This window comes from Felis catus, chromosome A2 (genome assembly GCF_018350175.1).
Source record: "Felis catus isolate Fca126 chromosome A2, F.catus_Fca126_mat1.0, whole genome shotgun sequence".
Taxonomy (NCBI): Eukaryota; Metazoa; Chordata; class Mammalia; order Carnivora; family Felidae; genus Felis; species Felis catus.
Window position 1 is genome coordinate 10,290,250 of NC_058369.1, and position 13,362 is coordinate 10,303,611.

At 54.1% G+C, this 13,362-nt stretch overlaps 1 protein-coding gene across 1 annotated transcript; it reads right to left on the reverse strand.

The window, feature by feature from the left end:
• Nucleotides 1–54: 54 nt before the first annotated feature.
• NDUFB7 (NADH:ubiquinone oxidoreductase subunit B7) lies at nt 55–4,448 on the reverse strand. Its single transcript, XM_003981941.4, has 3 exons — nt 4,257–4,448; nt 678–846; nt 55–250 (listed from the first exon to the last, which is right to left on the reverse strand). Exons 1-3 carry the CDS (start codon nt 4,366–4,368, stop codon nt 118–120), a joined length of 414 nt encoding a protein of 137 aa, XP_003981990.1. The 5' UTR covers nt 4,369–4,448; the 3' UTR covers nt 55–117.
• Nucleotides 4,449–13,362: the final 8,914 nt, after the last annotated feature.

Here is a 13,362-nt window from a genome sequence, read left to right on the forward strand (position 1 = left end):
GGAGGGGGGTGAGGGCGGGGTTGGGGAGCCAGCACACCACAGGAGGAGGCAGGGTTCCGGCTGAGGGGCCCGGAGGCTTTTATTTGTCGACTGGTCCACAGGGTGGGGGCGGGCCCGCTACAGGGCTACCTCGGGGGCCACCTCGCCGGGCCCCTGGCCTTGGGCCACGTCTGCCGCCCGCTGCTCCCGCCGCTTCTTCCGCTGGAGCAGCCTCCGTTCCCGCTCAAACTCCTTCATGCGCATCACGTAGCTGCGAGCAGAGCACGTGAACGGGTGTCAGGGCCCCTGGCCAGGTCCTCCCAAGCCCCAGGAAGTGGAAGGGCCCGGAATGGGCGTCCACGGCTTTCTGGGAGGCCTCTGAGTGGGAAAGACCTACCGGCGTGTGGCTGCTTTAAGTCTGGGGTCTGCCGAGCAGGTGCCGGCTGGTTGACAGCGAGCCCTGGGGCGGAAGCTGGGCCTCCCACCAGGAAGCCTGGCCTGGCCATTCCTCCAGGTGGCCTCGAGACCACCCGTCCACCCAGCAGGCCCCTCGAGAGTCCTCCTTCCACCAAGGTGGGGCCGGGCCAGGCTGGGGCGTGGGCCGGGGTTGAGGCCAGGGCTGGGGCGCAGGGTTGAGGTCAGGCCAGGGGCTGGGGCTGGGGCTGGGGCTGGGGCCAGGGTTGGGGCCGGGGGCTCACTCGAGGTGCTCGCAGTGGTCCCAGGCGTGCTGCTCGTGCTTGCAGGCCAGGAAGTTGGGGAAGCTGTCACGCTTGCACTTGAGCAGCCGGATGAGGTAGTGGGCGCAGTAGTCTCGCTGCTGGAGCGCCAGCTGCGCGTCATTCATCTGCTGCTGTGTGGCCACCATCTCTGCAAGGAGCGGGCGGGCTCGTCGGGGCCTCACTGCCAGACACCCGTCCCCACCATCACACCTGATTCCGGGCGGACCCAGCGGGCAACGTGCAGCTGGCGGCCACGGATCAGGGTCCGTCTCTTCCCTTCACCCCGGGGCACCTCGACGTCTGTTCTGGATCCTCACCTCCCTTCCCTGGGTCTCCTTCCCCCCCGCCCCCCCCCCCCCCAACCCTGGGCTCACTCTCTGGACAGGCCCACCCTGCAGGGCCCACGCTCAGAAACACTTTCTCCCAGCGCGTCCCTCTGCGGGGCGCACCCCGGCGTGGGGCGTGTTGCCTGGCGGACCCGGACCCCAGCTTTGCCCTCTGGGCCGGCCTCCGCTTCCTCCGCTAAGAAATGGAGTAACGGTCCCCCGCCCCAGAGTCCACAGTGAGTGCTGCCTGAGCGAACACATGGGAAGTGCCCAGGCTCGTGACTCAGAGCTGAACACTAGCTCCAGGGTCCCGGTGGGTGAATCCCCTTTCGGGGGGCCCAGTGGGGCTGTTAGGAACTGGCCACATACCCCAGCCTGTGCCCACCGTGCCCGGTGACCTGCGTTCCTTTCTCGGCCTCCGAGAGGGCTCAGGGCAGCACGGGCGCCCAGGACCCAGCCTGCCGGCACCCTCAGGCGCCACCTCCTCTCCCCTCGACATCTTTCTCGGTCCGGCTCCTTCCCATCAGCACCAAAAGGCGTCCGGCAATCTCGCGCTCTTCCCCTGGCTGGCTTCCCTCCCCTCTGCCTGTCTCTCCGGCCCAGGCCCTCACCTCCTGCCCCTGCACCCCACTCTCCTCCAGCTTCCACACCCCACCCCAGCACTGCTCACACGGGGCTCTCACCGGGGCCTCCCAAGATGCCAGGACCCCGTGCCTGTGTGCTTCCTTCTCGAACCTCATCCCCACAGCTCCCTGGGGACCACCCCCTCTTCACGTCCCCTCCCGCTCCGCGGCTGCCCAAACATTAAATGTTGGCTTCCAGTGGTTCTCGCTAGGAGCCCTCTGCGCATTCCAGTCGGCGGCTTCGATCGCTACTCCCCGGGGATGAGCCCCAGGCGGGGGTATCCACCTGCTGGCTTCCACGGCAACGCGGTGCGCCGGGGGCTCCGGCATCATCCCTCAGCAGCCAGGATTTACAGAGCGCCTACCATGTGCCGGGTGTTGGGGGTACAGTAGGAACCATGCCAGACAGGGACGCAAGCCCTTGAAGGCAGACGCAGACCACACAGATAGAACTACAGCGTTGCAGAATGTCCGGCATCGGTCTGGAGTAGGGAGAACAGTAAAGCAAGGGAGGGAGGGGCGGGGTTGGGGGCTGCGTCACAGCTTTATGTGGAGGGGTCCCTCAGGACTGGCATCCGAAGGCGGGGGAGTGAGTCACACACACACCTGGGGGAAGAGCACTGCCAGCCGTGGAACAGCAGGTGCAAAGGCCCTGAGGTTCAGGATGCCCCAGGGATCAGCCTGAGCATGCCGTGGAGCTGGAGGCAGGGGCCCGGTTGGTGGGGGCGGGGAGGGTGTCACAAACTCTGTTTCGGACCTGCTGAGTGGGAGATGCCACACAGGTAGTGTGCCTGTGAGCCCGGAGTTCAGGGGTCCAGGCCCGGCCGGAGATGAAAACTTGGGAGCATCACAAGGCGTGTGAAACGGGGGGGGGGGGGTCTAGCAGACACACCCCCAGGGATGGGCGGGTGTGAGTGGAGACAGAAGGCCCAAGCAGCGAGGCACCTCAACAGTCACAAGACAGGGACGTGGGCAAGAATCCTGAGGGAGCATCAGCGAGGTGGGTGGGTGTGTGGGGGCCCGGGTGACGAGGGGTTTCCAGGAAGCGGTAGTGATCAACTTGGAGGCGACCGCGGCAGGTTGGTGAGAAGTGACAACTGACAACGGGGTGCAGTGGTACGCGCGGCGTGGGGGTGGGAGGGAAGCGGGACAGCAGCCCCTTCAGTGAGGTGGCGGGGAGACCGCTGGAGGGGATTTTGAAACGGCAGGAGCAACAGCGTGTTTGCACGTGGACGGGGAAACCAATGCTGCGAGAGGGGAGAACGGCTGGGGCAGCCCTCTGATAGGAGAGGGGGCACAAAAGGGTTCCTCTGGAGCGGGGGGCGGGGGGGGGTGCTTAGCTAGAGCAGGGGCAGATCGTGCACAGTAACAGGAGAGAAGGCCAAGGCCCCGGGACGCAGGGAGGCCAGGTGAGCTCTTCCGGTTGCTTCTGGCTCCTTGACGGGTGGATGGAAAGTGACCAGCCGACGGAAGTGGGAGGGAGGTGGGAGAAGGTGCCAGAGTCACAGAGAAGGTGGGGGACAGTGGTCTAGGAAGGCACAAGGGCGACCCGAGTGCCAGGGAATGCGGCGGGAAAACCAGTAACATGAAGGGTCCGCCGAGGGGAGCAAAGGGGAGACCAGCCAGCGAGGTTGGGGGTTTCTCTCCCGTGATACTCAGCTGCACCTCCCGCCAGGAGGGAGAGCCGAGTTTCGGCAGGTCAGTGGAGCACAGGCCCGTGGGATTATGGGCAACGCGAGGGGCGATGGGCAGTGGATCAGGAGGTGGGGGGACTGATGGACTGCAGGTGCAGGCGGGGCTGCAGGACTCTCAGGATTTGGGGCACCGGAGGCGTCCGCCTCCTGGTTCTCTCGAACCCAGACCTCTCTGCACACCACCGGCTTCGGTCGCCCTGCCTGTGGCCCGCCCAGCAGCCAGCACAACCTTTTGACAAAGCAAATCTGGTCAGAAGCACTGACCCTCCCCTCTCCTTGTATGTCAGCTGGCCGATTCCTACGTATCCCTCTCAGATCTCGCCTCCAGCCACCGACTCCTGGGAGCCTGCCTGGATATCCCCCAGGGGCGGCGCCCGAGATAATGCCTGGCTCCGCTGTCTCTCCCACGGGGCTGGGGCTCTCTTTAGTCACTGCCTGATGTATGCGCGGTGCCCGACCCGAGACCTGGCCAGGTTGGCCCTCGATGTGCTTGACATTACTCATTAAGAAAAAAAAAGCAACGAGCGGGACAGCATGTGCGGCGCGAGCCCCCCTTTCGCTTTGTGTACACCCCCGAACAGCAGTGATATCTGGATAGAGGTACGGTGGGCACGCCCCTTCCGTGATCAGCCCTCCCCTGGCTCCCCAGGGATGCCGGGACTGAGCTCAGCTCCGACCGCCTCATTAGCCCCCCGACTGTCACTCTCGCCCCCGGGCTTTTCGCTCACACCGTGACTTCTGCCTGGGATGCCTCCACACTCAGGCAGGCTCACGCGTGTCCTCCGGACTCTTCCGGGCCGAGACCAGGGCTGAGCCCAGACACAGCACGAGAAGCCCGAACCCAACCCCGAGGACCCCGGGATTCGGGGGTTCGCGCCCCGAGCCCGCCGGCCGCGCCTGCGCACTGGGCCTCACCGCGCTCCTTGCGCCCCGGGAAGCCGTAGTCGGGGGGGAAGGTGGGCATCCGCTGGGGGTCGGGTTCCCCCGACGGATCGGTCACATAGCGCCGGGCGAGATGCGCCCCCATGGCTGCAGTAGCCGCAGATTCCTGCAGCCGCCGGGGTCACCTCGCTCCTACCCGGAAGCACTGCCCCTTCGCCAGCCACGGCTTCCGGGTTGTGCAGGCCGCAGCCGGGATCAGGGAGATGAACGACTCCGGAGGACTTCCGTTTTCTCTGGCTCCCCCTGGCGGTCAGGCGGAGACAGCACAGGCGCAGCGCGTCTTTTCTAGGGATCAGGTGGATTCCAGAAGGGGAGCTTCCTGCTTCTGGAAACCAGCGGGGCAGGCGATGAGGGACAGTGGGGCCAGGGGCCAGGGGCCTTTCCCTCCCCTCCCCGGGCGCCTCTGGTCTCCCGGGGCTAGAGCATAAATGAAAGTTATTTTTCATAGTATACAGTGTTTCCCCCCCCCAAAAACGTTTTTCCTCTAGAACTTTTGACTTTGTCTTAAAAACAAAACGAAACAAAAACAAAACCCTGCACAGTACTGGTAATATAATTAGCAAACATCAAAAGTTTAAATACAGTTACTCACAATCAATATTTTAATTGATTAAATTGAATTCAAATAATCAGATAAAGTTATTTGTAAATAAAAGTATTTAAAGCTGACATTTTAAATAAATCCCATTGGATGCTTTTGTAAAAATAAAATAAGATGCAATTGTAGATGCATTTCTACCCTGGTCATGATCCCAGGGCCGTGGGATAGAGCCCTGAGACTGGCTCCGCGCGGAGCGTGGAGCCTGCCCAAGATTCTCTTTTTCCCTCCCTCCTCCCCTGACCCTTTCTCTGTCTCTCTCTCTCAAATAATAATAATAATAATAATAATAATAATAATAATAAAATCTAACTCAGTTGGCTAAGCGTCTAACTCTTGATTTCGGGTCAGGTCACGATCTCACAGTTTGTGGGTTGGAGCCCCACCTGGGCCTCTGTGCTGTGCCCAAGGGCCTGCCTGGGATTCTCTCTCTCCTTCGCTCTCTCTCTGCCCCTCCCTTGCTGGCTTGCTTTCTCTCTCAGAATACGTAAATATTTTATTTAAATAAATATTTTACATATTTCTCTCTCAGAATAAATACTTTAACTACACTTTAAACAAAGCAATAGCTTTATAAAGAAAAAAGATGCAATTCTACCAGTCCTCTAACGGCCACTCTAAAGAATTGGTATTACACTTCACGCTTGTTACATTAGGGCTTGCGTGTATGAAAACTTAAGAGTACAGAACACAGTTTAATGCCGCCGGATACGCTTTTTGGCTTCAGTGTTCAACTGTACCAAATGCTGTGCAAATTTGTTACTCTCCGGAACCCCGCACAGGCTCACAAAGAGGAGTCGTTCAATGGGGGCTTGGCAGTGTCTCGTGCACCTGGCAGAAAGGAAGTTAGATCGTGTCATTCCTCGGCTGCAACCCTCTCCTGGTCCCTCATTTCATACGGAGTAAAAGCTGGACCCAGCCCCAAAGGGTCGGACTCAGGAGGTATGGGGTGGGTTCCCAGAATCTGCATTTCTAACAAGTTTCCGGGTGATGGCGATGTTGCTGGTCTGAAAACCACCCTTGGGGGAATTGCTGAGCTGACTTTCACGTGCTGACACGGAGAAGTGGCCGCAATACGTTATTAGGTGGAGAAAACAGGCTCTCGAGGATGGACCCACGGTGTCTGAGACTTCCTTTCCAGGGCTACTTGGGACCTGACCCAGGAGCATGACATAGAGTTGTGATTCTTGTGCTCTTTCGGACTCCAGGGGGCAGCATTCACATTGCGGTCTTTCTGAACGGCGCTCCTGGAATTGTGCAGTGCACCATCTGCACAGCTGTACCAGGCAGCCCAACCTTGTTCTGGATGTCTCTCCTCCCCTTCCCTTTCTTTGGGCTTCAGCTGCTTACCCAGAGGTGACGGGCTGCGTAAGCGTCTATGCGGTCAACAGATGAATAACCGGAGGGCGTGGTTTGGAGGAGTCAGTTAGGTGGTCGCATGAAAAGCGCTCACTGCCTGGTATACAGTAGGCGCCCAGTACTTGCTTGCCACGATTACTCGTGTCCGGGCTGCACCCTAACTGGAAGGCAGGAGGCGGGGAAAAGGAAGCCGCGTTGCAAACGGAGCGGGGCGGCCAGGAGGGGGCGCTCTCGCGCCCTACCGCCCTCCTCCATAGACGACCCTACAGGAGAAGAGGTACCTTGCCGAGCTTTGCTCCCTCCGCAGGGAGGGTGAAAGAGTTCCTCCTTGGAGGCGGCGGCTCAGCGGGTGAGACAAGGTCGCGACTCAGCCCGTGAGAAGCCAGCACACTTGCAACTCCAGATTTGTTCCAGCGGACTTTTTGTATATAAGAGGCCCTCCGACCCCCTCTTTCCTTTGTAGAAGAGCGGGCCTCCCCTTGGTTCTCTGGACTCGCCTGTGGCTTGGCCGCACCTTGCTCATCCCGGGGTGCGATTCTCTGCTTTCGCCAACACACACTCATTTTGCTGGTCAAATAATTGGCTGTTTCATTTATTTATTTATTTTTCCGGGTTAACAGAGGGCAACCAGAGAGAAGGCTCCTGGACCAGTCATTTCACTAGAGGCTGAAGGGTGGGGGGAAGGGGCCCATTTTTGTCCCGGGGGCCGTGGACTCGAATGCCTCAGTGTGGCCTGTGCATCCTCAGAGTTGGGACCTGGGGGAGATGGTGTCAGGGGGACGGTGGTATGACGCAGCCTGCGGCGGGGTGAGGAAGGGGCCGGGCCTTGGCCAACGGTGCCACGCAATCTTCCTGTTTTTCTCTACTAACCATTTGACAAAGAGACTTTCCGGTGTCCCCTGTCCATCCCCCCCTCTCCCCCCTCCCCCCCCCCATACGCTGGTTCACTGCTCACAGCCCCCCCACCCCTCCTTCCTGCTTCCCTCGCCACCCTCTCCTGCCTCCTGTGGCCTGCCCCAGGCAGGTGCTGTCTTAACATTTCGTGAGCAGAACAGTCTCAGAGGCCCAAGTGGGCCCCCGGGGTGGAGAAGGAAATTCTGGGCGGTGTCTATGCCTTGCCACGGTCTGCTGGATGGGAGATAGGAAGCTTTGGGTAATTCGGTTCAGGGGGAGGAGGAAAAACAAGGTCGGCGAGGCCTAGAAAGCCCCTGGGGCGGGCCTTAATCTGCCCACGGGGCAGAAAAGATGGCATCTGTAATCTGGCCCTGGAGCCGCCCAGGGATTGCGGCTGCCTGCGGGGCGGTTGGCTGGTTGGTGTTGGAGGGATGAGTGAGGGGCTTGGCCTCCTGGGTGGCCTTCGTCAGGGCTGGGCAGGTAGGCCAGTCACTCATTCATTCAACAAACACCCATTGGACACCTACTGTGTGCCGTGTAGCGGAGCTGAGCTGTTAATGGGGGGCAGACAGGCAACGGACGAGAGAAAGAACTGAGGGATATGGAATGTCAGATGGTGAGGACTATCACGGAGAATTATAAAGAATGGAGGGTTGGGAGGAGGCTGGTTGTTAAAGAAACGCTCACGGAGAAGGGGGACATTTCCCGTTTTTTTTTGAACACACCTCAGGGCCTTTGCACAGCCTGGATTCCTCTTCCACCAGATAGCCAGCCATTATCTGTGGCCTTCCTCCACGTCCTCCAGTCTATTCCAGTTGTCAGGCTTTTCCCCGATCACCTTTTTATTTTATTTATTCTATTTTATTTATTTTTAACATTTTTTTTTAAAGTTTATTTCTGATAGAGAGAGCAAGCGAGCATGAGCAGGGGAGGAGCAGAGAGAGGGAGACACAGAATCCAAAGCAGGTTCCAGGCTCTGAGCTGTCAGCACAGAGCCCGACGTGGAGCTCGAACCCACGAGCTGTGAGATCATGACCTGAGCCGGAGTCGGATGCTCAGGCGCCCCACCTTTTTCTTCTTTTTAAAAATTGAGATATAAATGACACATGACATCATATTAGTGTCAGATGCGCAACAAAATGCCTCTACATATGTGTATATGGCAAAGTGATTGCCACAATAAGTCTAGTTCGCATCCACTCAGAGTTACAATTTTTTTCTTGTGATGAGAACTTTGTGTATTCATTTGAGAGCGAGCGAGTGAGCGAGAGAATTACAAGCAGGCTCCACGCTCCGTGCAGAGCCCAACATGGGGCTCAGTCTCGTGAGCCCCGAGGCCATGCCCTGAGCCAGTATCAAGAGTTGGATGCTTAACCGATGAGTCACCCAGGCGCCCCAAGAAAGACGGATCTTTATGAGTTTTCCCTCTTTGGCTTCTTGTGAACAGTGTTAGTGAATGGATGGGTAGGCAACCCTGTAAAGAATGTAGAGAATTGCCTAGAAAGATGTTTCCAAGAGTGTTACTCGGGGGAAAAAAAAAAAAAAGGACTCTCAGCAACTTTCAAATAGACCCCATCCCCTGCTTCAACATAAGCATCCGTGCCCTGTGTCGCCCCCTTAGCCCTGCTTTCGCTGCACCCCCCGCATCCTTTCACTTTTCGTCAGTTAAAAATATTTTTAATTTTCAACTTCCTCTTTGACCTGTGGGCGTGATTTAATTTCCAAACACTTGCGGGTTTTCCAGATGCCCTTCTGCGAGTTCTAGTTTAATTCGCGTCCGGTCTGAGAACACGCTTTGTGAGATTTCCATTCTGTGATCTTCCCTTGTGTTGTGTTGTTGTTGAACAAGGTATCCCAGTACCCTGGAATATAGCGTAACACACAGGGAGTTGTGGGATGAAATGCACAACTGAATCCCCGATCCCCATTGGGCCTGTCAGAAGACCTTTGCTCAGAGATGTTGTTCTACTCCCCTGGGGTCACGCAGCAAGACTGGGGCAGAGCTGGGGTCAGCCTGGGCCCGTGGCCTTATGTATGCCCGGTTGATGGGACTGGATTCCTCTACCAGGTCCTGAGCACCCACTGTGTGGCCGGCCCTGAAGGATGGCCTTGGCCGTGTGGCCATTCCCAGCTCCCAGCGAGACCATCCGGCCTTCGCCGCCCTGATCTTGCCCCAGATCCGCTCACCTCAAGGGGCGCCCTTGGTGGGGCAGAGATGCTATCAGTCCTCTGGGCTGGTGCAACCCCACCTTCGTCCCCTCCCTTCCCTCTGACCTCACACATCCTTCTGGAGCCTTGTGGTCCAGGGTGTGCTCAGCAGACAGGCTCCTTTTCTCAGACGAGTCTCTATTTCCCCATCTGTAGAATGGGAACGGCCGTACCTACGCCTCAGGCAGGTTGGGGAAGTTTTGCACGTTACTTCTTGCAGTGTGATGGGGAAAGCCCAGCCCTTGGGGTGAGCTTTCCCTGGAGAGGGAGGCTGGTCTGCTGCAGCCCCCCCCCCCCCCGCCCCAACTTCAGCCAGGGCTGAGCACACACCTTCCCCATGTGCTGGCGAAGATTTTCCGCTTGTGGAGACTGTGGGTTGCTTATATTGATCTGTGAGGCAAGCAATTCTATTTTAAGTTGATGTTGTTCTGAATGTCTGTTACAGCAACCCAACCTAATATCCTACCCTGTGCACATGCCGGGTGGGATTTCCTTGTTGCTTAAGCCTTAAGCCAGTTTGCGTTTCAATGCCTTTTACGTTTAGCAGAAAGCCCTTATGAGGGGGGAGAATTGGGGTCTTGCCCCTTGCAGTACAGAGTGGTTTCCTATGGTTACCATGGCAAATCCCCCCAAATTTAGTGGCTTCGCACAACAGGAACGGGCTCTTTTACAGTTCTCGAGGTCTGAAGTTCAAATTGTTCGATGGGGGCTGAACCCAGGTGTCAGCAGAGGATCCCGTGGGAGAATCTGTTTGTTTGGTTTTTAAAAATATTTTTATTTTATTTATTTTTTTAAATGTTTATTTTTGAGAGAGACAGAGCATGGGCAGGGGAGGGGCAGAGAGAGAGGGAGACGCAGAATCCGAAGCAGGCTCCAGGCTCCGAGCTGTCAGCCCAGAGCGTGACGCGGGGCTTGAACTCACGGACCGTGAGATCATGACCTGAGCTGAAGTCAGACGCTTAAGAGACTGGGCCACCCAGGCGGCCCCCTTTTTTTTTTTTTTTTTTTGCCTTTTCAAGCTTCTAGACCTGCATTCCTTGGCTCATGGCCCCTTCCTGCGTCTTCAAAGCCACCAGCATGGTGTGAAACTTCAGAGGAAGGAGAGAGACACTTGAGGCACAGACACACAGGGAGAGGCCGGGTGACCACGGCGGCAGACACTGGGGGGACGCGGCCGCAGTCAGGGAGCACCAGGAGCCCCAGATGCTGGAAGAGGCCAGAGAGGGTCCCCCCCTAGAGCTTCTGGAAAGAGCATGGCTGTGTCAAAACCTTGAGTTCAGACTTCTTTCCCGCCAACGCCGAGATAAAATAGATGTTTCGTGTATATTCGGGGTGTGCAAACTGATGATCTGATGTACGTGTACATTGTGAAATAGTTACCATAACATATCCATCACCTGCCAGACCCATTCTATGAAGCCAGCGTTACCTTGGTTCCCAAACCAGACAAAGACCCCACTCAAAAGGAGAATTACGGGCCAATATCCCCGATGAACCTGGATGCAAAAGTTCTCGACAAGATACTAGCAAACCGAATTCAACAGCACATTGACAGAATTTTTCAACCTGATCAAGTGGGATTCATTCCTGGGCTTCAGGGCTGCTTCGAGATCTGTGAATCAATCAGTGTGATACACCACATTGATAAAAGAAAGGACAAGAACCAGATGACCCTCTCACTAGATGCAGAAAAAGCATCTGACAAACCACGGCATCCTTTCTTGAGAAAAATCCCCAAGAAAGTAGGGATAGAGGGATCTCACCACTCTCACCACCGTTGTTCAACACAGCGTTGGAAGTCCCAGCCTCAGCAGTCAGACAACACAAAGAAGTAAAAGGCATCCAGATTGCCAAGGAAGGAGTCGAACTTTCACTCTTTGCAGATAACACGATACTCTAGGTGGAAAACCTGACAGGCTCCACCAAAAACTGCTGGAGCTGTTACCTTACAGTTACTAGTTCCCTTTCTTTCTCTTTCTTTCTTTCTTTCTTTCTTTCTTTCTTTCTTTCTTTCTTTCTTTCTTTCTTTCTTTCTTCTTTCTTTCTTTCTTCTTTCTTTCTTTCTTTCTCTTTCCTTTTTTTCTTTCCTCCTTCCTTCCTTTCTTTTTTTTTCTTTCTTTCTTTTTTTCTTTCTTTCTTTCTTTCTTTCTTTCCTTCTTTCTTTCCTCCTTCCTTCCTCCCTTTCTTTTTTCTTTTTCTTTTTCTTCCTTCCTTTCTTTTTTCTTTTTTTCTTTTTCTTTTTCTTCCTTCCTTCCTTCCTTTCTTTTTCTTTCTTTCTTCTTTTCTTTCTTTCTCTTTCTTTCTTTCTTTCTTTCCTCCTTCCTTCCTTTATTTTTTCTTTTTCTTTCTTTCTTTCTTCCTTCCTTTCTTTTTTTCTTTTTCTCTTTCTTTCTTTCTTTCTTTCTTTCTTTCTTTCTTCCTTTTTTCTTTTTCTTTCTTTCTTTCCTCCTTCCTTCCTTTCTTTTTTTCTCTTTCTTTCTTTCTTTCTTTCTTTCTTTTTTCTTTTTCTTTCTTTCTTTCCTCCTTCCTTCCTTCCTTTCTTTTTTCTTTTTCTTTCTTTCTTCTTTTCTTTCTTTCTTTCTTTCTTTTTCTTTCTTTCTCTTTCTTTCTTTCTTTCTTTCTTCCTTCCTTTTTTCTTTTTCTTTCTTTCTTCTTTTCTTTCTTTCTTTTTCTTTCTCTTTCTTTCTTTCCTCCTTCCTTCCTTTTTCTTTTTCTTTCTTTCTTCCTTCATTCCTTTCTTTTTTCTTTTTCTCTTTCTTTCTTTCTTTCTTTCTTCCTTTTTTTTTCTTTCTTTCTTTCCTCCTTCCTTCCTTTCTTTTTTTCTCTTTCTTTCTTTCTTTCTTTCTCTTTCTTTCTTTCCTCCTTCCTTCCTTCCTTCTTTTCTTTTTCTTTTTCTTCCTTCCTTCCTTTCTTTTTTCTTTTTCTTTCTTTCTTCTTTTCTTTCTTTCTTTCTTTCTTTCTTTCTTTCTTTCTTTCTTTCTTTTTCTTTCTTTCTCTTTCTTTCTTTCTTTCTTTCTTCCTTCCTTTTTTCTTTTTCTTTCTTTCTTTCTTTCCTCCTTCCTTTCTTTTTTTCTTTTTCTCTTTCTTTCTTCCTTTTTTCTTTTTCTTTCTTTCTTTCCTCCTTCCTTCCTCTTTCTTTCTTTCTTTCTTTCTTTCTTTCTTTCTTTCTTTCTTTCTTTCCCTTCCTTCCTTCCTTCCTTCCTTCCTTCCTTCCTTCCTTCCAAGAAGATCCAAGATCTACCCTTATAGCAAATTTCAACTACATAGTACAACATCATCAATTATAGTCACATCATTGTACACTGATTCCCCAGAACTCATTTATCTTACATAACTGAAACTCTGCTCCCCTTAACCAACACCTACCCAATTTTTGCCTCCTCCAGCCCCTGGCAGCCACCTGTCTGCTTCTATGAGTTCCACTCTATGGAGGGCAAGGGCAGAAGGCAGGCAGACCAGAAGGAGGCTGTTACTGTAATCCGAGCAGACGGCTTAGACTGGGAGGTCAGACCGGCTCAGAGGCTGGTTATATTGTGAAGGGACAGCCACCCAGGATTACTAACAGATTTGCCACATTTCCAAATACCTAGGGTATCTAAGAAACCAGCCCAAACTTAGTGGCTGAGAGTCACTTCAGTGACAGTCACAGATTCTAGGGGACAGGGCATGGTAGGGACAGCTAGTTTCTGCTCCACAACGTCCAGGGCCTCAGATAGGAAGATTCAATGGGCTGGAGGTTGAATCTACTCTACAGTGACTCTACTGTCCTGGGGGGCTGGAAACATCAGGAGGTGTCTTCACTTGCATGTCTGGCACCTGGGCTGGGACAGCTTGAAGTCTGGCCTCAGCTGGGACTGTTGAGCGAACACCTCCATACGGCTTGGGTTTCCTCGCAACATGGCGGCAGGGAGCACGTGTTCTGACACAGCCAGGTGGAGGCTGCATGGCAGCTGTCAGTCACACCACATTCTGTGGTCAGAAGAGAGTCACTGCCACCGTCCCGGATTCAAGGGGAGTGTT